The sequence below is a fragment of the Neofelis nebulosa genome, chromosome 1, assembly GCF_028018385.1.
Source record: "Neofelis nebulosa isolate mNeoNeb1 chromosome 1, mNeoNeb1.pri, whole genome shotgun sequence".
Classification (NCBI taxonomy): Eukaryota; Metazoa; Chordata; class Mammalia; order Carnivora; family Felidae; genus Neofelis; species Neofelis nebulosa.
In genome coordinates, this window is record NC_080782.1 from 13,568,052 (window position 1) to 13,592,999 (window position 24,948).

The 24,948-nt window shown below is 45.4% G+C and overlaps 1 protein-coding gene across 1 annotated transcript in view; it reads right to left on the reverse strand.

The window, feature by feature from the left end:
- The window catches only part of RETREG1 (reticulophagy regulator 1), a 132,405-nt gene that overhangs the window by 82,613 nt on the left and 24,844 nt on the right, over positions 1-24,948 (reverse strand). Inside the window, exons 2-3 of the mRNA XM_058716070.1 lie at positions 14,512-14,618; positions 6,688-6,718 (exon numbers count right to left, since the gene is read on the reverse strand). Coding sequence (XP_058572053.1) covers positions 6,688-6,718; positions 14,512-14,618 — 138 coding nt within the window. The remainder of the gene's footprint in view (positions 1-6,687; positions 6,719-14,511; positions 14,619-24,948) is intronic.

The following is a 24,948-nucleotide window of genomic DNA, read 5'->3' on the forward strand; positions in this document are numbered from 1 at the left end:
TCAATTTCAGGGAGCGATTTTCTCTGGAACTCACATTCAACCCATCTGCCCTACTTTAGTTTGACGGACTCCTGAGAGACAAGAACGGCCCCTAAATGTCTGGCAGGAGCCATTTTCAAAAATTTGTAAAGAGTTTTGTATGTATATATATACACCATTGACAGTGAAGAGAGATGCGGCAGAATTCTCCGTATCGTGTCCTTCCTCCAAACCAGCTTTAAAAACTGCTTAGAGTCCTTTGTTCCATACTGGTCTTCAAACTGGTCTAATTTTCAAAGCACAATTTTAAAAAATGAATCCAACAGATCGGAATCCGGATGAAGAACTCGAGAAACTTTCCAGACCAAGTCTCAGCAGCTCTGGCTGAGAGCTCGCTATCTATCAGTCACTGAATGGGGCTGTTCTTTCCCGACAGAGAGGAAGAAAAGGGCTTTGACTCTCCATTGTACAATGCATGACTACAGAATAGTGCTCAATTATTATTTTGGGGGGAAAAAAGGGAATAAAAGCCTATTTGGATTTTTATTTTGGCAGGATAGAGACTTGAATAGTAGTGTTTCATTCCCAGGCCAGTCCAGACATCTTCAGCCGAAGACTTACCCACACTCAGATACACTTATCTGAATTTAAGTGCATATTTTTTCTAAACTAAATAATTTAATTCAATCAAATGTATCCTTCACAGCAAAATTCTTTATTTTTTTTGTCTGTTTATTTTTGAGAGAGACAGAGTGTGAGCAGGGGAGGGGCAGAGAGAGGGGGAGACACAGAATCTGAAGCAGGCTCCAGGCTCCGGCTGTCAGCACAGAGCCCGACACGGGGCTCGAACTCACGAACAGTGAGATCATGATCTGAGCTGAATTCGTAGGCTTAACCAACTGAGCCACCCAGGCACCCCGGCAAAGCTGTCTTTCAAAGCTCATGGAGATGTGGCTCCCTGTCTACACTTCTGGCTGAAATTAAACTGAAAAAATACAGATTTCAATATTATGCCTTATTACAAAGGTACAGGGACTAGGTTACAAACCACAAGTTACAAGGTCACTTTTAGACACACTCAAAAATGCTCAAACTGTAAAATCGACTAGTTTTAATGTATGAGTCGATACTGTTCCTGTGTCTAACGGCAAAGAAAGGACACCATATAAGATACCATGTTCAATGCTTTTTACTTAGTAGTTCACCTTCTCTATGCAATTTTGATAAGTAAGGATGATTCATAAATGACCGAAAATGCGGTTTTCACACTAAATTCTATTCCTCAGAAGAGACAATTTAGCAAATGGTAGATGACTTTTCACTTTTAACAGACACAGAATGTCGTGCTCAAGGATTTAATTAATTAGACATCCCTTCCTTAAACACTCCAATTTGTTCTGGGCATATGAGCCGGGGCAAGCTCAGGACTTGGGTTTTGCAACCAAAGATTCTTGGCTCCTATTCGCTGGGGGCAAAATAATAATAATAATAATAATAATAATAATAATAATAATAACAACAACAACAACAATAATAATAGTAATAGAACCAGCTAGAATGTTCTGACTGGCAGTTATCAGGAAGCTGACAAGGCAAAAGGGCATTTCATCCCTCGCAGTGGGGCCACACGACTATTTCTCGCAGGGGAGTCCGAGACAAGCCAACACCTCGACCATGTGACCAAGATCCAGGCAAAAAGCTCACAACTCTTGCTAATCCCTGCTGGCTCTAGAAACCCTGACTGTTAATTCTCTGCTATGCCCCTGCACAGTCAACTCCGGGTAAGGCAGAGTAGACCTGATGTCCTCATGAGTCACTGGAAAGCCACTCCCCAATTCCTGTGAAGGACACATTGCTATAGACATCGGGATTCCAAGGATGTCTGATAGGGAATCCCAGCGCTCTCAGCCATAATTTTCAAAATCTTTAGTTGCCATGGAAGAAAAAAAAAAAAAAGATATTTTCTGTAAATTGGAACCGAACAATAAAAGAAGTTTTCTGATGCGAATAGCTCCTTAATCTGGTTATAACGTACAAAACTATTAAAGAACTCTGTAAAGAAATTTTGAATGATCGCTCTATATATGCAAGTCATTTCTGTCAAACTTATACTTCGAAAAACCTGGCCAAAATAAAAACAATTTTAGGTTTTTCAAAGGCAATGTGGACAACGTGTCCTTTGTTAACAGATGATTTTATTCAGTCAGCTGCCACAGTCACGTGCAGAAATAAAAAGCCCTTATGACGCTAAGGGTCAGGTTGCATTTCAATACGAGGAATGAGCCCTAAGATGTGAGTTGGGTTCAGTTGACAGACGGCTCTGGAAACGCCCTGTCCAGGTTGTAGAGTCAGTGTTAACTGTTCATTAAGGAAATAGGTCAAGCACGAGCCCTTCTCAGAACTGAAACACTATGAACCACATCTTCACCAAATCAACTTTCCAGGTACAAAAGCCGTTCTGTGAGTAGCATCTGATTAAAAGTATCCAGCTTTCATTACTGATGACCACGTCAGACTAGATGCTGGCTTTACCGTCGTTTACAAGCACCACCCACGTGAACACTAGGAACAGCCTTTGTCAAACGTCCAGAGAAACTACACACGTGTGTAACTATATATAGACACACACGTCACTATCTTCATGCGAAATTTTGAGAGAAATACTTTCGGCTTCACTGACAGAAGCACATTTTCCCCAGGAGGAAGTGACAAGTCTGTGAAAGAAGAAGCCATTAGACGACAGGGAAGGAAGGAGGTCCCTTTTCTTCGGCTTTATTGAGAATACAGCTGACATGTAACATCGCAGAAGTTTACCGTGTACGATATGACGGCTTGATACACATATAAATTGTGAAGGGATTACCACACAGGTGGTTAACGCACCCCTCGCCTCACACAATTGTCATTTTGTTGTGGTGGTGGTGAGAACACAGAAGGTCTACTCTCGGTAACTTTGGAGTCTACTATATGGCGCTGTTAACCGGAGTAGCGATGCTTCACATTACATCCCCAGGACTCCCGGGCCTTACACCTGCAAGCGTATGCCCTTAGGCCTCATCTCCTCACTTCCCTCCCCTCCCAGCCCCTGGCAATTCCCAATCTCCTCTCCATTTTTATCAGCAGCTTTTTTAGAGGCCACATGTAAGTGAGATCATACAGTATTTCATTTAGACTTATTTCACACAAATGGCGGAATCTCCTTCTGCTTTTATGGCTAAATAATATTCCATCGTATATATGTACCTGTTTATCCATATGTCCACCATCGGGAGGCTTAGGCTGTTTCCACGTCTTGGCTGTTGTGCATGATGCTGCAATAACCATGCTGGTCCAGGCACGTCTTTGCAACAGTGAGCCCATTTCCTTCGGGCATATGCCCAGAAGCGGGATGCTGGATCATGTGGTAATACCATACATATGGTAATTCTCTTTTCAATTTTGTAGGAACCTCCATCCTGTCTTCCCTAGTGGCTGCAACCAATTTACGTCCCCACCAATAGTACACAAAGGTTCCATTTCAAGGGGCTCCTTTTTAATTTAAAAGCATTACGATGGCATTATGAAGAGAGAATGCCCATTACTTGATTTACCTTTTTACAGTGCACTTAATGATCTTTCAACGAAGCAGTTGAAGCCCCACAGAGAGAAGGCCTGGCCCACTGTGAGACTGAGCACAGACCACCAGCAATATGCGACACAGGACAAAGTAACCAGGAAGTGCAAAGAGCCTAACCCCCCCGCGGCGCACATGAGCAAAACGGCGCCTCTCTGCCCCCAAAGATCCTCTTACACAGCACTGCTTTCTGTCCTTCAAAGAAAGTGGTTTTGAATTTTTCGATATTAAAAACACAAGCACTACCCAGCACCAGATACCAGGAATCACGTATCAAATCAAAGCAACGTATCAAATCAAAGAAATTAGAGGAATAAATATTTTCATTCCACATCTCCATGATGAAAAGAGAACAGAATACAATGACACAATAGAAACTGCAGTGAAAAAATATCAGAAAGTATCCCTTCTGCGGTGGATTAAATCACTTTGAAAGAGTCCCTGGCCAAACAAAAACGTAATAACAATAAGAAAGAAACAGGAGGGGCACCTGGGTGGCTCAGTCGGTTGAGCACCGACTTCGGCTCAGGTCACGATCTTGCGGTCCGTGAGTTCGAGCCCCGCGTCGGGCCCCTGTGCTGACAGCTCAGAGCCCGGAGCCTGTTTCAGATTCTGTGTCTCCCTCTCTCTGACCCTCCCCCATTCATGCTCTGTCTCTCTCTGTCTCAAAAATAAATAAACGTTAAAAAAAAAAAAAATTAAAAAAAAAAAGAAACAGGAATGATTCTTTGCTCCCACTTCTGATCACCAACTATAATTCTAATACCAATTCTGACCTGGGGGGTGGGGGGCGGGTGGAGCGCAGGAGGGGGATGTTGACCGCACCACCTAGAGACTCCAGGTCACCAGGTGAGTGTTCTACAAGTCAACTTGATTTTGACATTATCTACCCGGGGATAGCGTCAGACCCCACAGGTCAAGGGCTCAGTCCGACAAAATTCCCGCCCTCTTCCCCCACTTAGGTGCCATTCACAAGCCCAGGTAGTCACCCACACTTCTGACCAACTGGCTACAGACTGGAGGTTCCAACGACCCCCTCCCTGCCTTGGTTCCATGAATTTGCTAGAGGGGCTCCCAGAACTCAGAAGCATTTTATTTACGAGATTACGGTTTTGTTACAAAAGATGTGACTCGGGAACATCCAGATGGAAGAGAAGCACGGGGCAAGGTGCGGGGAAACAGTGCTGCTGCCCACAAATCTCTGGGTGTTCACCAACCTGGGAGCTCTCCAAACACTGTCCCTAGGGGTTTTACGGAGACTTCATTACACAGGCACGATTGATCAAATCATTGGCCAAGGATGATTGATTCAACCTCCAGTCCCCTCCCCGCTCCCCAGAGAAAGGGGGAGGGACTGCAAGTTCCAAACCTCAAATCACAAGGTTAATTCCCCAGCCAACCAACCCTTCCCCCTCCTCTCACCTTCCCTCCTCCCCGCCCCGGTCCTTAGGTGTGGTGGAAAAGCCACTTCATTAACATGGACAAAAGACACCTTTCTCTCAACAATTAGGAAACTGCAAAGGTTTTAGGACTCTGTCCTTGAAACTTGGGGACAAAGACCAAATCTATATTCTTATGATAAATCACAATATCTCAAACACAACAAACCCCTCAAATTGTATTACAGACTCTTTACAGCTGAGAGGGACATTTGAAACTATTGTCTCTCTTACCTCCTCAGTCAGCAGATGAGAAACTGAGGCCCAGAGAGAACTTGGCAAGATCATCAGCTGGTGGGGGGATGGGGGTGAATTGACTATGTATCTGGACAATTCTGAAGTGAATGTGACCCTTCCTTGAAAAGGTTATTTCCATGATCACGCCTTCTCTGGGGGCACAAGGGGAATTTCCCAAAGTAGTGAAATATTACAAATCCACACAAAAGGCATGTTATAAGGTGCTACTCACTCCCTGACCAAAGCCAGTGCGCTGGCAAAGGGGGTCCCTGGGTCCTGCTGTGCTCGCTGATACTTTTTTCCAAATCATCATCAAACACTCCAATAGCTTCTAAACAGGCAACGTGTTCTGGGCTATGCTAGAAGGACTTGGACGGCAAGGCCTCTAGAAAAGCAGGCACGTGATACCTTCACGGGTCAAAATAAGTACCAGTAAATCTGAAAGGCTACTCGCCAGAGAGCACAAAGTGCTTTTTAAGATTCCTGTGAAATCACACTAGCCCGCTGGGTGGAATCTTCCCCCTGCCCCAAATTAGGGAGCCGGGTCACTCTCTGCACGTGCACAGAAGGCCAGGACACGCCCAAGGAGCTCCAGCGTGCCTGCAACAAACAGGACTGGGAGCTGGGACCTGTACTGCCAGGCCAGGGGTGGGGTCGCGCCTAGAGTGGCCTGCAAGCCACAGGGGCACCACCGTCACCACACTTTCAGATCGTTCTCTGGTCCTGTTCTCATCAATAGCCTTCTGGTCTTAATTTGATTTCCCAAACAGACAGCCATAACCAACTTGGAGAAACCTGACAAGCACCACTTTGGCCAGGTGGTCAAGGTTAGCATCGTGAGTGATAAATCACATCAATGGGAAGCACCCTTGACACGGAGTGATGGAAATGGCACTTCACCCCTGTTGGCTTCTCCCCAAAACCCATAACCCCAGAGTAAAGGGGGGTTCTATAAGATACTTGACTAGGACTCCTCAAAACTATCAAGGTCGACAAAAACAAGAAAAGTCTGAGAAACTGTCACAGCCAAGAGGAGCAGAAGGAGATGCGACTATGAAACACACTGAGGAATCCTGGACGGGATTCTAGAACAAAAAAAAAGAACATTGGGCAAAAACTAGGGAAATCTGCACACAGTGTGGACATTTAGTTAATAAAAATATATTGACTATTGTTTCATTAATCATCACAAATACATCATGGTAATGTAATAATGTTGACAGAAGAAAGGTGGGGGTGTACTATCTATATACAGGAACCTTGTACTATCTTTTCAATTTGTATATCTCAACTGTTCTAAAAAATAAAGTCCATTTTAAAGAAGGAGAGAACCAACTATGTATTTGAACCCACTGGACATCTTGGAGGGGCAGTCACCTGCCCTCCGTTAGCCATGACATTGAAAACCAAGTTCCCTACCTTTCACTGAGGCTTCTCCACAACTGTGCACCTGCAACAAGGAGAGGCAAAGAATGAAACATTAATGGAGGCGTTTTTCTCTCGAAGCATTTCTCAACGTAGAAATCTTCTGAGCTATTAAAAATGCTTAGATGTTGGGACACCTGGGTGGCTCAGTCAGTTAAGCGTCCAACTTCGGCTCAGGTCATGATCTCATAGCTCGTGAGTTCCAGCCCCACGTCGGGCTCTGTGCTGACAGCTCAGAGCCTGAAGCCTGCTTCGGATTCTCTGTTTCCCTCTCTCTCTGTCCCTCTCCTGCCTGTGCTCTGTCTCTCTCCCCCAAAAACAAACATTAAATTTTTATTTAAAATTAAAAAATAAAATAAAATAAAATAGAATGCTTAGATCTTTCAACTCTAGAAATTATCAAACCATTCAGTATACACCTCTGGTACCAGAATTAATTCAGGCAATGTGCCCACGAGTATTTCAGAGCCTGCTATTTGTAAAACACTTGGATAGGTGCCTCGGGAGATGGAACCCTGTATCACACATGGTCCTGCCTCAGGGACTTGAGTGTTCAGTGGGGCAGACCTAGCATGCACTGAGGTGGTGTATGGAGGGAGAGAGAGAGTATGGCTGCTCGAGAGGGTCCCAATAACAGAGGTGCCATTTACGGTGGGCTTTGAAATGGTACCGACAAAAGGAGAACTGAGACAACAGTGATTTGAGAAAGGAGGTTTTTATCTATTCATCCTTTAGGTGTTTTGAGCTTATGGTGAGGCTCAAGTGAAATCAACAGAAAAAAAATGCATACTTGGATCTCATTTGCTTTCTTTTTAAAAATTTTTTTTAATGTTTATTTATTTTTGAGAGAGACAGACACAGAGTGTGAGTGGGGGAGGAACAGAGAGAGAAGGAGACAGGGAATCCGAAGCAGGCTCCATGCTCAGAGCTGTCAGCACAGAGCCTGACATGGGACTCCAACTTGTGAACCGTGAGATGATAACCTGAGCCAAAGTCAGATGCTCAACCGACTGAGCCACCCAGGCGCCCCTCTCATTTGCTTTCTTGACGGGCTTACTTTCTTCATTGCACTATATCTTAATATTATACACCCAGCTACCAGTTTTAATGGATATTAGAAATGGCCATGAGGTGGTTTCTGCATTTTCCCATCTTTCCAAAGATGCTGTCCCTTTTGTTCTTCAGTATCCCCTATCAAAGATCTAGTAGGGGTGCCTGGGTGGCTAAGAGTTGGTTAAGAGCTGGTGACTCTTGATCTCAGCTCAGGTCTTGATTTCAGGGCTGTGAGTTCAAGTCCCACATTGGGCTCCATGCTGGGCATGGAGCCTACTTTGGACGAAAGGAAGGAAGGAAGGAAGGAAGGAAGGAAGGAAGGAAGGAAGGAAGGAAGGAAGGGAGGGAGGGAGGGAGGGAGGGAGGGAGGGAGGGAGGGAGGGAGGAAGGAAGAAAGAAAGGGAGGGAGGAAGGGAGGGAGGGAGGAAGAAAGAAAAGAAAGAAAGAAAGAAAGAAAGAAAGAGAAAGAAAGGGAGGGAGGAAGAGAGGGAGGAATAAAGAAAAGAAAGAAAGAAAGATAGAAAGAAAGAGAAAGAAAGGGAGGGAGGAAGAGAGGGAGGAATAAAGAAAAGAAAGAGAGAAAGAAAGAAAGAAAGAAAGAAAGAGAAAGAGAAAGAAAGGGAGGGAGGAAGAGAGGGAGGAATAAAGAAAAGAAAGAAAGAAAGAAAGGGAGGGAGGAAGAGAGGGAGGAATAAAGAAAAGAAAGAAAGAAAGAAAGAAAGAAAGAAAGAAAGAAAGAAAGAAAGAAAGAAAAAGAAAGAAAGAAAGAAAGGGAGGGAGATCTGTGTAATAAATTCTTAAAATTTAGTTCCAGGAAAAAAAAAATTTAGTCTCAAAATTGTTTGCATCCTTTCATCACACTATTAGAACTATTCAGTGGATCTAGTTTCCCTTTTTGCCTTGGCTGCTAGTAAGCACAGGGATCACTCTGTTGCTCAATTATGGTCACCATATTGGAATCTATTCCTCTACTTACACCTGTTAAAAATAGCCTTGTTTTTTATGTTCCTCACAAGCTGCCTCAAATACTTTGGGGTTAGATGGCACAGCAAACAAAGCAAAGAAACAATTCCAAAGAATCCAAGGGCTTACGAACACTAGTGACGCCTCAGCTGAAGCTGGAAAGTGGGAGAGACTAAATTCTGGCACTAACACTCACCTTGTCATATGACCCTTCTCTGATAGCACCGGCCCCAAGAGTGGAGGAAGTGGGTGACATCATGGGGTGCTTGCTTGTTTGCTTATTAAAAGTGGGGAAAATGCGCATGGTTGGACTGTGGGGACAAGGACATTCAGAATGGCAAGGACAGCAGACCTGCAGCCACTGAGCACTGAGCAGGTGGGGGCTGTGCAGGGCAGAGGGGCGGGTAAGAGGCTGAGCAGGAGGGTGCTTACCCTGAGGGCAGAGCCGGTTCAGCAGGAGTGAGGGGCTGGGGGCTGGCCAGAGGGTGTCCTGAGGGGTGACTCTCAGCCTTTGTAGGGGTTGCAGACAGACTGCTTCTAGTGGCTCAGGTCAAAGATGAGGCCACGCAAGCGGGTGACCAAATCCAGGTTACAGGATGCAGGGACAGAGAACGGAGGCACACGAGTCCACCCGCCACAATCCCCGATGGCCCATGCTCAACTGTGACCAGAAAATGGCATAAATGGACAGTGCAGATTTCGCAGGAGGAAAGGTACGAAGGGACAGAGGTTGAAAACGAGTGGCCGCGTGGGGACCTGCTGAGCCCCCCTCCTGCCGCACAGGGCGGTGCTGGAAGAGGATGTTAAAGGGAGCCGGTGGCAGAAGGACAGGCTCTTCTGCAAGGAGAGGGAAGCGGGGGACGGTCGAACAACAGCCTATGGCTGCAGAGGGATTTTCCACGCTGCAGAAGGGTCCTCCAGGGCCTGGATGAAGGGGCTCACACAGGGAAGTGTGCACTCAAGGTACACAACAGGAGTGAGCGCGAACCACCCCCCCAACACAGCTGCAGGCTGCTCCTGCTGCCGACTTGTAACAGAGACGTGGATTCCAGCAGGTTCCACAAAGATGAATTCACGTGAAAGATCCCCACATTGTTGCCCACCTCCTTCATATTAAGCATCTGAGATGGTATTAAAAATAGCAATGGGGGAGGGGGGGAGAGGAGGAATAAAACGAAATTCATAACAGCAGAAGGAAGCATCAGCTCTTTAGCCAAAACCGTCGTGGGAAGTGGGGACGCTGAGACGGGAGGGGAGAGAACGGCCCCGGGAGCCCGACGGCTGGCTCTTGCTTTCCCAGTTGCTGTCCTAAAGCCAACATGAGCAGCGACAGCGGCTGGCGGTTCTGGCTGAAGCCATGGCGTCTCCGTAACAGCATGTGGCTCAAGATGGAAGCTTCCCGGAGACCCACTCGTCTCAGCCGGGCCTGGGCTGAAAAGTCTGCAGAGTCAGGCCCCTGCCCACTATCCGCAGGGCTCAAATGGGTCTTTGCCTCCAAAGCCTCCACTAACGGAGGCCGAGGCCGGCACTTGTGCTCCTTCGTCGCGGGCCGAGGGGCGCTGGGAGAGAGCAGAGTTAATCCCGACCTTCTGCCTTTGTGCAGCAGAAATGCTGTATTCGGAGCAGTGCAAGCTGGGCTCATACCCTCAGAGAAAGCCTGGCCTGGGGCAAGCGTCTGGCGTGCAGGATGGGGTCTGAGAGCTCACCTGGGGCGCAGGGGTCCGGGGTGGGCCTGGATGCCCCTGGCAGCCCAGGGCCGCCAGCAGGCCCTGAACAGAAAAGCGCTCAGCACAGGTCGCCCGAGTGAACACACCCCACGACGTTCAGATGACGCGGCAGAGCAGACCAGGCCGCATGGAAGCTACTGAGCCCAGGGCACTCCTGTTCCACGGTCTCAGTCCACCCTACCCGGCCGAGCAGCCTGGGTTGGTCTCGGCCGTGTCACGGGATGAAGAAGCTCAGGCTGTGCAGCTGGCGGGATGACGGCCCCCAGAGACGCCAGGTCTCCCATCCCCAAAACCTGCAAAATGCCACTTTCTACGGAACCGGGATGCACTGTGTGTGACTGAGTCAAGGGCCAGGAGATGGGCAGACTGTCCGGGGCTGTCCAGGTGGGCCCCAAATACAACCACGAGGGTCCCTGTAGGATGGAGGTTTGACGAGGACAAAGAGGAGGGGGTGAGCGCAAGGGCAGAGAGTGGAGGGACGTGGCCACAAGCCACGCACGACAAGCCACCACCCAAAACCACCCGAAGAGGTAGGGGATGCTTCCCTAGAGCCTCCGGAGGGGGCACAGCCCTGCCGGAACCTCAATGTTGGCCCGGTGGCACTGATTTGGGGCTGGTGGCCTCTAGAACAGTGAGGGGAGAGATTTCTGTCGCTTTGAGCCACCACGTTTATGAGGGCTTGTTACCGCAGCCCCAGGAAACTAACCCACTATCTGGTGGGTCCCCGCCACACTGGGAAGTGAAGCGAACAAGCCCGGACTAGACCCTTCAGGCTCCTACTCTTCCAAGGCCACAGCTTCCGTTCGCCGAGGGCCGAATCCTTGCAAGCAGAGGCGGCCTGCACTCTGTGAATGCGGAGGTCCCGTATTCACAGGAACGTCAAGCCAACGAGTCAAGGCTGATAACAACCTCTGTGCGAGCGGCCGAGAGTGAGAAAAGAGCAGTCGCGAAGCCTTCAAGCCCTGTACTTGCCTGCCACGCTTGTCTGCTCCTACAACTTGTGCCCAAATGAGGACCAGATTTGACTCGAAACGGAAACGATCGAGATGCTCAGCTAAAATGGCTGCTGATAAAAATGTGTAAGTGGTTATTTCTTCTAAGATTCCCCGGAGGAAGGTCCTAGAGGGTGAAAATGTTACAAAGTCTACTGGAGAAAAAGGGTCTCTCCTCTGTCCGTTAGGAATCAGGGCAGAGGGGTGCCCGGGTGGCTCAGTCAGTTAAGCACCCACTCTTGATTTCAGCTCAGGTTATGATCTCATGGTTCATAAGATCGAGCCCAGTGTCAGGCTCTGCACTGAATGTGGACTCTGCTTGGGATTCTCTCTCTCTCTCTCTCTCTCTCTCTCTCTCTCTCTCTCTCCCCCTCTGCTCCTCTCCCCAACCTGTGCGCTCTAAAAAAAAGAAAATGAGATGAAAAGTTTGAATCAGGGCAGAAACAGGGCATCACCGTGGGTGCATCTGACAGACCCTGTGCAAAACCCACAACGTGAGACCGATGCTCGGCTTCCAGGTGGCCTTAATACATCTGTGGTGACCAGAGTACTGGGGCAGGTGTCTGACAGGGTTAACAGGGAGTTGGGTGTCTATTCTCTGAAACAGAAAAGGATGGGGTGAAGAGGGAGAGGAACGAGGGGAGAACCCATACACGAATGCAATCTTAATCCACAGATTCATGAAAAGAAGTAATTGGGGGCCACTGGGTGACTCAGTCAGTTGAGAGTCCGATTCTTAGCTTCGGCTCAGGTCATGGTCTCACGGCTTGCGAGTCTGAGCTCCACATTGGGCTCATGGCTGTCAGCGCAGAGCCCGCTTTGGATCCCCCGTCCCTCTCTCTCTGCCCCGCCCCCACTTGCGCTCTCTCAAAATAAACTTTAAAATATATTTTAAAAAAAAGAAAAGAGGGGCACCTGGGTGGCTCGGTTGGTTAAGCATCCGACTTCGGCTCAGGTCATGATCTCACGGTCCGTGAGTTCGAGCCCCGCGTCGGGCTCTGTGCTGACAGCTCAGAGCCTGGAGCCTGTTTCAGATTCTGTGTCTCCCTCTCTCTCTGCCCCTCCCCTGTTCATGCTCTGTCTCTCTCTGTCTCAAAAATAAACAAACGTTAAAAAAAAAAAAATTGGGGCGCCTGGGTGGCGCAGTCGGTTAAGCGTCCGACTTCAGCCAGGTCACGATCTCGCGGTCCGTGAGTTCGAGCCCCGCGTCAGGCTCTGGGCTGATGGCTCAGAGCCTGGAGCCTGTTTCCGATTCTGTGTCTCCCTCTCTCTCTGCCCCTTCCCCGTTCATGCTCTGTCTCTCTCTGTCCCAAAAATAAATAAAAAACGTTGAAAAAAAAATTAAAAATAAATAAATAAATTAATTAATTAATTAATTAAAAAAAAAAAAAAGAAAAGAAGGAACTAGACATAAGTGAATTTGTGGGAGGTCTCCTAACCGAATTTCCAGTTTGGCACTTCCCAATTCCAGTGGATTTATTCCTCGCTTAAATTCCTACAGTTAACAACATTGGGTTTTTTTTCACCTTCTCAGATTCACTAGAATGAAGGAATTACCTTCAAACCTGGTAATGCAGCAATGTAACACAGTCTTTCTACACATAATTTACTTTAAGAAGACTTAGAATATAAACTGGAGCTCAAGCCCACTGTGGACCATGATGATGGTAAACCCGTAACAGCTGAGATCCCTGGTCTCAGAGTTGGCTTTAGGGAGAACAAGGGTGCTTCCTACAAGGCAGGCCTCGGTACCCTGCCAGGGCGGGAACTCTGGGAAGTTCTTACGCGCATTGATCCATATGGACCCCGGCCAATATTATCCTTCCGTGCGGGTGTTACACTGAGGGAAATCAAATGTCTCACTGGAACCTCCTTCTCTTGGCTTTTTTTTTTTTTAATTTATTTATTTGAGAGAGAGGAGAGCGAGCGAGTGTGCAAGCGGGGGAGGGGCAAAGAAAGGAGGAGAGAATCCCAAGCAGGCTCCGCACCGTCAGCGTGGAGCCTGACGTGGGGCTCGATCTCACCAACCCATGAGGATCATGACCTGAGTCGAAAGCAAGAGAGTCGGACCCCTAACCGACTGAGTCATCCTGGTTTTTGATCCCATCAATCTTACCACATTTAAAGTTCCCAGGGCTCAATTACTCCAAGGAGGGACTTTTGCTCATTCACAAAATCTAGCTCAGGCTCTGGTCAGAGGGCCTCTCCAAGTACAGAAAAGCTGGACTCAGATTTATAACACAAATTACTCAGAAAACACCTTGAGCAAATTTCAAAATTAACTCAAAGTCTCATTTTTAAACAATCAGTTCACATTTCATTATCATGAACTCATTTGTTAAAATTTACTTAACTACTACTTTTTTTTTTTTTTAAGTAATCTCTACCCCCAACATGGGGCTTGAACTCAAAACCCCAAGATCAACAGTCACGTGTTCTACTGACTGAGCCAGCCAGGCACCCCGATTGTTATTTGTTTTTAAGCCCAGAATTGTTTTTCTTCATGGAGGCAGAGAAAGTTTTCATATAAATGAGCCCATTTTCCAGTGGCCCAAGCTTCATCTTGGGGGACGTTATAAATATTTCACTGTCATCCTCACTGCAACCTGCTTACATATCAAAATGGTATTTAAGTAGCACTTAGAACCAAAGAGAAACCAGCACGCACACACAAACCTTTCGCTCAGGACCAGTAGCTCTGACTAGGGACATCAGTTAAGTACGTAATAAATATTTGCCAAATAAATAAATATTCGACAAACGTTAATAATAGCCAAGTCAATGCCTACATGACGTTATTTTGTTCCCTTCTGCAATGTTTTTATTTATTTTAATAGAGAAAGAGAGGGAGGGAGGGGCAAAAAGAGAGGGGGAGAGAGAGAATCCCAAGTAGCTCTGCTCTTGGACCCACAAACTGTGAGATCATGACCTGAGCTGAAATCTAGAGTCAGATGCTTAACTGACTGAGCCACCAGGGCGCCCGTTCCCTTTTAAAACTACTTGGTTAATGTGCCTACACAAAGATCAGATATTTGGGGCCTAGCAAATTACATACCATAAAAATGAATTCTCAGTTTTCTTACCTCTAGCTCTGGACAAAACCATATCCTTTATTATTTGCATAATAACGCGCCCGAGTATCATGACAGAAATCAGGTGATACACTCTCCATGGAGTCAGTGCAAGGAACCTGTAACAGCAAAAACAGACAGATCACGATTTCCGTTTGACGATTTTCATCTTTTTTTTTTTTTTAAGTTAGGTTTAGTTCCTAACATAGAAACGAAGACACAAATTTCAGTTTTCAGAATCACCCCAACGAGACCACATCAAAGTTACCCAATAGGCATCAAAGTCAGCAAAATAAAAGCGCTTGGGCCACGTATGCGTTGGTGCTAGCCTTTCCGCTGTAACCTCTAATTTGGGCAGAGGATTCTCTATGCTGGGTGTGGCCCAAATATCACCCTGCTAACAGATGGAGAGTGGAACTGACCTGAAACCACATCATGAGGCACGTGAAAGGCAGAAGGGTAGGTTTTCCACTATGTGGAGGGGCTACTGCCCTCCCTGTTCTACTTCTATCTACATTCATCCACCAGCCCCTCCCTCCGATCTCTTGGAAACAGCAGTGATTAAGGATCCAAGGCACTAGCCCCTTCTCTTTAAGATCACATCCTGTGGTCTATCCAGCCAGGTCCTCTCCAAGGGGAAACCAAGAATTCTTTATCATGAACAGCACACAAACATTGCAGTACTTTTTTTTTTTTTAATGTCTATTTATCTTTGGGGGGGGGGGGGTCACAGAGAGGGAGACACAGAACCCGAAGCAGGCTCCAGACTCTGAGCTGTCAGCACAGAGCCTGACGTGGGGCTCGAACTCACCAATCATGAGATCGTGACCTGAGCCGAAGTCGAACATTGACTGGGCCACCCAGGCACCCTTGTAGTACTTTATGATTGGGCTTATAAAGGAACGGAATAAGCCTTCATACAGAGGTTGAAGCCTGCTTACAGATTAAATGCTCAAGCTTCCAGTTAATATTAATTTTGGTGTAATCATAATGTTAGAAAAGTTAACATATATGTCGTTTAAAACTAGTTGCAAGGCACTGTAGGCTTTATGGAGAAGGACACATACTGTAAAGAAAGAATCCTGTCTTCCGGGAACTTACTTCCTCATCTGAGACAAACACGGGCCAAGCCAACCTAACAAAATCCAAGGCAATGAGTCTGAGGTACTCAAGTAAAACATAAGCAAAGAACAAAGAGAAGCAAAAGAAGGAATGATCAACTAAATAATAAGGGAAGATTTTATGGAAGTGGCCCTTGAACTTGGTCTGGCAGGACGGATGAAATTGAGAGGAAAACAGAGGTTGTTCCAGTATTCCAGAATATTCCAGGATACAACATGTATAGAAGATCATAGTCGGGGACAGGGAGGTGTGCCTGGGGCACAGTGAGTGTCCTGGGGTGCCCCAGCAAGACATGGATAAAGGAGATATGCGGGAGATGGGCAGATAGAGAAGATATTGAGGGGACAGGTGTCAGCACACTGTGGCAGGCCCTGAATTATCTGCTAGGGCATTTGGTCTTAATAATACCAGCAATAAAGAGAAAGCCAAAGGTATAGACAGGTATCAGGTAGGAAAGTGGAATGATGGGAGATTTCAGAAGATGCCTGAGAGAATGAGGTAGGAGAGTGAAGAAGCATGGAGTCCGGAACGTCTGCTAGAAGGTTGTGTAACGTGTTTGGTGAGAAGCGGCCGATGTGAGATGCTGGTGACGTCATGGGTAAAGCCCTCCGGCGCAAAGTGGGCACCCCAGGTGCCAGCTCTGGTTCTCCTAGTGAGTGTCACCTGGGCCGGTAAAATAAGCGGGTAGAACAGGTAAGTGCTTCGTAAATACCGGTCGCCACCGCCACCAGGTTGCTGCCTGGAAAGCTTGTTAAAATACAGACTCCCAGACCCCACGTTCCTCCCCCAGGTCCCCTGAAACAGGTGGTCTCATTACCAGTGTTTACACTCAGTGAGTACTTACTTGGAGAGTGTCTACACTGGGCCAGCCACTGTGCTACCAGAAGGAACTAAATACTGAGCAAGAGGCACAGAGGGAAAGAGCAGACCTACAAGATAACCCGTAACACCAACATCTCTTTTTTTAGTAGCAACGATTTCATTTGCTAATCTGGGACTGCTGCTGGCTCTCTTTTGAGCTCGTATGTTTCTATTCAGTGGCTGTTTTCTGGTCTTCGTTTTCTTTTTGGCTTACCTCCTCCTATCAGTTTATGATCCCTGCTTGCTGTGATCCACATCACATGCCAGGCTCTCTCTGATCTCCCCACCTGACATCAAAGTGGCAAGTTTTCAAAAGTCTTCATGGTGACCCACAGTGAGAAATTCACTTACATCTAAATACGTACAAATGAAAGCAAAGTTTCAAAAAATAATATTTGTCCTTATAATGTGTAATGCCTTCTGATACCTTCCATTCAATTCTATTTTTTAATGCTGACTGCAATTCTAAGGTGATTCAGGGCTCCTGCATGGGTTGCATGTAACTCACAGTTTCATTCGCTGCATCAGAGAAAATCTCTAAATGTTAAATTAGTATGTTTCGTTAGATCACCTGCTGTGCAGAGTCAAGCAAAGCCCTAGGAAAGCTCCCTCAAGTTTAAAGGTCTTCAGACTCAGCCAGGAAACCAGTTCCATATCTTTGAAGAAATAAAGAAATGCAAAAACAACCCAAGCAGTGAAGGTCTTAGTGGAAGTTATGATCTTCCAGGAATACAAAAATTAGGTAATGACAGGAGTGTAACCCTCAGCCCCAGCTGCTGGAAGACTTCGCTCGGAGGGCGTTGCCATGGCAACTCCAGTTGGGGGTCCAGTGGACATTTTGGCCAAGAGTCTCAATGGTCATTAAGAATCCTCAATCATAAAGGATAGGCTATTTCATAAATGATGCTGTGATCATTTGCAATCCATCTGAAAGACAGGAAAATTGTAGATCTATCGCCAAATTAAGGTGAATGAGAAAGGAATAATATTTGCAACAAGGTCAGCCCATGTTCCCTAAAGGGCAGATGGGACATATTTTCAGCTTCGTGGGTCTTCTGGTCTCTGTCACAACTGTCAACTCTGTCACTGTACGAAAGCAGCACAGATATTATATGAAAGAATGGGTCATGTTGCAATAAACTTCACTTATCAACACACACACACACACACCTGCGAATCCTCAGTCAGAACAAAGGCAATCCATACAACTGCTCAGGAAGGGAATGCTAAAATTGTATGGGATTCCATAATCGTCTCCTAGGCAGGCTAGCATCCTTGACCCCAAGAATTAAGTACAGAAATGTTTGTGAAACTAATCCCTAATATTAATCATTCATATTTAGAAAAACCTATGCATATTTGGTTTTTTAATTATTTATACTGTTTTAGATGATTCATCTCATGGTTCCAATTTAAAATATGTAGCTGTACAAAGGAAACAACCAACAAAACTAAAAGGCAACCAACGGAATGGGAAAAGATATTTGCAAATGACACATCGGACAAAGGGCTAGTATCCAAAATCTATAAAGAGCTCACCAAACTCCACACCCGAAAAACAAATAACCCAGTGAAGAAATGGGCAGAAAACATGAATAGACACTTCTCCAAAGAAGACATCGGATGGCCAACAGGCACATGAAAAGATGCTCAACGTCACTCCTCATCAGGGAAATACAAATCAAAACCACACTCAGATATCACCTCACGCCAGTCAGAGTGGCCAAAATGAACAAATCAGGAGACTATAGATGCTGGCGAGGATGTGGACAAACGGGAACCCTCTTGCACTGTTGGTGGGAATGCAAATTGGTGCAGCCACTCTGGAAAGCAGTGTGGAGGTTCCTCAGAAAATTAAAAATAGACCTACCCTATGACCCAGCAATAGCACTGCTAGGAATTGACCCTAGGGATACAGGAGTACTGATGCATAGGGGCACGTGTACCCCAATGTTTATAGCAGCACTCTCAACAATAGCCAAATTATGGAAAGAGCCTAAATGTCCATCACCTGACGAATGGATAAAGAAATTGTGGTTTACATACACGATGGAGTACTACGTGGCAATGAGAAAGAATGAAATATGGCCCTTTGTAGCAACGTGGATGGAACTGGAGAGTGTGATGCTAAGTGAAATAAGCCATACAGAGAAAGACAGATACCATATGGTTTCACTCTTATGTGGATCCTGAGAAACTTAACAGAAACCCACGGGGGAGGGGAAGGAAAAAAAAAAAAAAAGAGGTTAGAGTGGGAGAGAGCCAAAGCATAAGAGACTCTTAAAACTGAGAACAAACTAAGGGTTGATGGAGTGTGGGAGAGGGGGGAGGGTGGGTGATGGGTATTGAGAAGGGCACCTTTTGGGATGAGCACTGGGTGTTGTATGGAAACCAATTTGACAATAAATTTCATATATTGAAAAAAAAATAAAAAAATAAAAAAAAATAAAAAAAATAAAATATGTAGCTGTAAAATTAAACAAACAAACAAACAAATAAAATGCATAGCTGTATAGACTTGTGACTTGAAATTAAAATCTTAGGAACAGAGGAGTTTAATTTCTTCATTTTGCAGGAACTGCCTAATGTTCAGGAAAGCCTGGTTTGTTTGTTTTTTTCCAACTTCTACTTTGGTAAATTTCAAACACACATAAAAAGAGAGACCAACGTATAATAGAAAAGAGTCAACAGTTTTGCATCCATGGCCAGTCTTGTTTCTTCTATGTTCCCACCAAGCTCTCCCCCCACCCATCCCCACCACCCAGGATTACTTGAAGCAAATCCTAAACATCATATAATTGAATTTACAAATATTGCCACCTATCTTCCCCAAAAGGAAATTTTAACCTAACAATAAAAACACTGTCTCATCTTAAAAAGTTGTTTTAATCCCTTAATGTCATCAGATATCCCAACAGGATGCACATTTACCCAATCACCTTCTGTACACACATGTGCACATACACACAAAGACTGAAACAAGATTGGAAAAAAATCATACACTGAAATTGATGACGTGAGTTTTGAGCTTCCTGTAATTTATACGTTTACTGCCTTCTCTTTCTCTGTCTCTCTCTCTCTCTCTCTCTGCTTGAAATTCTTTGTGGAAGAAACAGACTCATTTGTTCAGTAAAATCTTCCAGAGTCTGAGAATCAGTCATTGAATCCTGTGGTTTAGTTTAACATTTTCCTCAATGCCGTGGGCGGACTATAAAAACAGGCAGTTCAATCTAGAGACTCGGCCAGATTTAGGTTCAAAATTTAAACTACATCATAGGTGTTGATGTGTGTTTCCATCAGGAGGCAGATACTGTCTGGGTGCTGGGGTCTATATTCCTGTGATATTAGCAGCCACTGACGAGGTCTACCTATCTTAGGAGACACAGGAGAGTGAGAGCTCTTCACTCTTGCTTCAGCCACCAGCTGGATCAGATCTATAAAGAGAAACGTCCCCTATGGATGTCTGATTGCCCTGAGACACGGATCTCACAGGAGAGGCAGGATTAATTCTTGAGTCTTTCTCTTTATTCAGCAGCTGTCAAGATAATGAGACAGTTCCTCAGTAGCCTCTAACGAAAACCAAGTTGGCTTTCTTCTTTCCTTTCTGTAGTGTTGTTATGATCATACTCGATATGCTTCAGTCCACTGCAGTATTATTCCTTCTGACCCTCAAAAGTGTCCCATCTTGGCTGGTGGGAGCTTATTCGGGCTGGTTCCTGAGTCCTTTGGTACAACTTTAATAATCTTTGATAATTAAGTACTTTAAAGCGACAGAGAAAATACAAAATTTACAAACGTGGGTTAAAATGTTTAAACGGGTATATAACTAAACTTTTAAACAAAACATGGGGCACCTGGGTGGCTCAGTCGGTTGAGCATCCAGCTTCGGCTCAGGTCATGATCTCACGGTCCGTGAGTTCGAGCCCCACGTCGGGCTCTGTGCTGACAGCTCAGAGCCTGGAGCCTGTTTCAGATTCTGTGTCTCCCTGTCTCTCTGCTCCTCCCCTGCTCGTGCTCTGTCTCTGTCTCTCTCTCTCTCTCTCTCTCTCTCAAATAAACAAACATTAAACTTTTAAACAAAACCAATCATTCACCAGAGGCTATCTTAAAATTGGCTATTAAAATTTGCTAGATTGATAAATAAAATGTGTTACATTTTGTTACATACAGTTGCCCCCAGTATTGACATCTTATTTCAGTGTGGCACATTTGTTATAATCAACACACCAATATGGATGCATTGTTAACTCCTTGGTTCATATTAAGGTTCACTCTTGGCGTTGCACCTTCTATGGGTTTTGACAAATGCATAATGTCATGTATCTACCATAACAGCATCACATAGAGTATTTTCACTGCTCTAAAAATCCCGTATGCCACATATTCAGTCCTTTCTTGCTCCCCAGAAACCAAGTGACCACTGGTCTTTTAACTGTCTCCACTGGTTTGCCTTTTCCAGAATGACACGCAGTTTTTACTATCCTCTGTGTCTTTTAATGGTTTGATAGCTCATTTCTTTCTATGACTGAATACTATTCTAATGTATGATACACTACTGTTTATTCATTCACCTACGGAAGGACATCTTGGTTGCTTCCGATTTGGGGCAATTAAGAATAAAATTGCTACTCTGTGTCAGATTTTGTGTGGTTACAAGTTTTTCATTCTTTGGGAACAGCCTTTTAAAAAAAAAAAAAACAGGTTCATCAGCATGCCAGCTTATTCTGGATTTATGGGCAGTTAAAACCTCCAAGGATTCTACTTTTTGGATGCAACTTTTGAATCTAAGTATGTCCTATTAAATTTGTTCTTGTCTGACACAGTCCGTCATCCAAACCTACAGACCTTAATGGTGTCCCCAACCCCATTCATTCTCTCATCCAGCTTCTTAACACCTACACATTTGCAGGTCGTTTGTCCTCGTCCACACTATTGATCAAAGGTGTTGATCAGCACTGACGCCCTGTCACTTCCCATTAACAGCTGCTCTCAGAGTGACCTAGATTAATCAGCACTTTATGAAGATGACAGACCATCTAATCTGCCAGTCCATTCTTGTCCCCGTCACTCCACCTTATCCACAAAGACATAACAACAGATTTTCTTAAACACCTTGCTGGAGCCTAATACATTCCTAAGGTCTATGTGTTTCTAAGTGTCGATCTGCTTGACTGATGCTGAGAATTACTTTGAGGTATGAAACAGTTCTCAGTTGCAGAACTAAACACCATTAGAACCTGCCAAAGGGGTCATGGGGCACAGCCGGTTCTGAACCCTGGGGTGACCTTGCTGATGTGCCCATTCACAGAATTCCCACGTGGCCACCACATCACCCATGGCGGAATTCTAAGGCAAAGATGGCCACACACAGGTGATCAGAGGATGCCTGAAGGCCGTGGAGTAATTATTAAGAGATGAATTGTGGTCAAAATGCAGAAGGCCCAAGAAATCATGAGAAGCAGAGTGATAAAGTACAGACTTTGAAGAGGGAGGTCTGTGGATACACATCACCCTCACTCATAGTTTTCCAGGTCCAGTGCGAGGTGACAATGCAGAGACCTCACGGGGGGTGGAGAAGTCAATACCCCATTTCTACCAGTCTGTAGCCCCAACACATAACAAATGGGCCCCCAAGATATTTCAACCTCCCCTCCAGGGCATGTTTGGGATCCGGATTCAGGGTGGGTGTAATGGCCCTGACCAGTCACTCCTGAATGCACCGTGACGTTGCCAGCTGGGACAAGGACAGCAAGCACCTTATCTTGAGGCTGCAAAGCACATGCCTGATGAGGACGCTTCTCACTTGTGCTCAGGCCCCCCATGAGGGGCAGATGGCCACGGTGGAACACAAGCCTCCCCCATCCTGGGGGATGCAACCTGCCCGCAGTCCTGGGCAGACGACCCTGGGCAGTCATGCAGAGCAGCTGGGTGGGGAGGGGAGCCGGGGCAGGACCGCTGGCAGGTGGCAGAGGGGAAGGGAAGCTACCGTGAGTGGAAGCTCCACCCCCTTCCCCGTGCCCATTCCACTGGCCCGTCACGCTGCACTTACAAAAAAAAAACAAAGTCAAACATCAAAGAATAAAGAACTGCCAGACAGCAACTGCAGAGCATTACTCCCCAAGGGTGGGGCCCTCTGAACACCAGACTCTGTGCGACTAGACAGGCCACTCACCCACTTAGCCAGCTCTCCCCTCATGATAGCTTGGAGGGCAGGTCCCCAACACTGACCAACAAAGGCTTTTTTTCCTCCTCAAAATAGTTCTTAACTTAAAAAAGGCCAACAACCCTTAACCAAATTACCCTAGGGACCTGTGATCACATTAGTGGATCCTAGAATGGACAAAGCACCACTAATCCCTAAGTCTCCAGCTATCAGAAACATCTTTCTATAGATGGATAGGCTTTTTAAAAAATTTTTAATGTTTATTTATTTTTGAGAGAGAGAGAGACAGAGTGCAAGCAGGGGAGGGACAGAAAGAGAGGGAGACACAGAATCTGAAGCAGGCTCCAGGCTCTGAGCCGTCAGCACAGAGCCCGATGTGGGGCTTGAAACTACGAAATGTGAGATCATGACCTGAGCCGAAGTCAGACACTCAATCGGCTGAGCTACCCAGGCATGGATGTGCTTTTTTAAATACCCAATTAATAGGGAAAAAACCTACTACCTCTTTTTAAAATTAGAATATCACTGTCTGATACATGTATTTCTTTTAGCTGATGCTGGATATAATTTCTGTCTGATAAAGGATATTCCAATTTTGGAAACCAAGGCAAGTAAACATTATATGTGACAACTATAATAGCCACAGACACACCATGACAAACAGTGCAAATGATAATTCAATGTTTTATATACATATATATGTGTGTATATATACATATATATGTGTGTATATATACATATATATGTGTGTATATATACATATATATACATATGTGTATATATACATATATATACACACATGTGTACATACATATATGTGTATATATACATGTACACATATACATATACACACGTATATATATACACACATGTGTGTGTGTGTGTGTGTATATATATATATATATATATATATGATTGCACATACATAAAAACACCCCATTTCTTTTATAAAGACATACTATATGGATGAGCGATGAGCTGCTTTGGAAAGGTAAAGTTCCAAATCACTACGTGCACTTTCCTTTAGCAAGCTGTGTCCAATTTCTACATCTCAATGAGATGACTACTTTTAAAAATACCACATTGCCCCGGCGACTCATGCTTAGCTTGTGATGATTAGAGCCCATGGACGGCTGCTAGCCATGCTCATATAGCATCATGTCGGATTCGCTTTTAGATTGGCTGAATCTGTTTGCTTTTTTCTCACTGTTTTCTTACTTCTCCTATACTTTCTGCTCTTTCATTCTATGATTCAGCAGCATTCAATTTTAATCTGGTTGTCAACCAACCTACTGCCATAGTCCACTCGGCTTAGTTGGGATGGTTTACTAGTCATACTCGTAGGACTGAGTCTCTGATCTGCTCTTTGGGTCAACTAAGAAATAAGACTCCATCCAGGGGTGAAGGAGAGTGTAAGGAAAACAGGTAGAGACCCAGAGAAAGCCTAGAAGAGTCTAAGGATCTAATGGTGAAAGAAAGAAGGAAAGAGAAAAATGGAAGAGGAGGAAGAAAGAAAGAAGAAAAAGAAAGAAAAAAGGAGAAAGAGGAAAAAGGAAGAGAAAGAAAGAAAGAAAAAAGAAACACAGAAAGTAGAAGAGGCTGCAGGACCCCCTAAATTATGTCCATGACTTTAGGTATAAAGTTTCCTATCAAATTATGGGCTTTGACTACTGTCAAGTTAGTCTGCACTCACCGCTCATTGCCAGGTGACAGTCGGACGCTCTATGAAGATGCCCAAAAAGGGAAACATCAGGCTGGGAGCTAAATTATCTCAGGTAACCCATCACTGTAGCTTGCTGTGCGTGGCTCATTCAGGGCCACCACTGTTCCTTGTCCTTTATGGATTGTCAAGCATTCCACACGCACGTGGGGCCCTGGAGGTGCCTACTCAGCCTGGGCAATGGGAGGGAGCCACAGCACAGTAGCCAGGGCGGCCGGAGCGTCGGGACAGGCACTGGGCTCTGTGGCCGACGTGATGGAGAAGGACGGGAAGGTACCAGAGCTACCTTCTGTGGGCTCTACTCAGCGGCTAATTACAAATCTCTTTTGAAAATTTCTTTCCTAGCTGTGTATCCATTTGACAAGGAAAGCCTAACTATGCCATTTCTTCATGGCCAAATAAAATGGCTCAACAGGCTAAATTTGTCATAAAGCAAATAAAAAAAGAACTCACAAAGCAAACAAAAAGCTTCTGTGGTTATGAATGAAAAGGATACTATTTAGTGTGTTCCATGTGTAAAACTCTAACCCTCACTTCTGGGCACAGAATAACCCACTTTGTCTCATGAAGTGAATGACGTCAA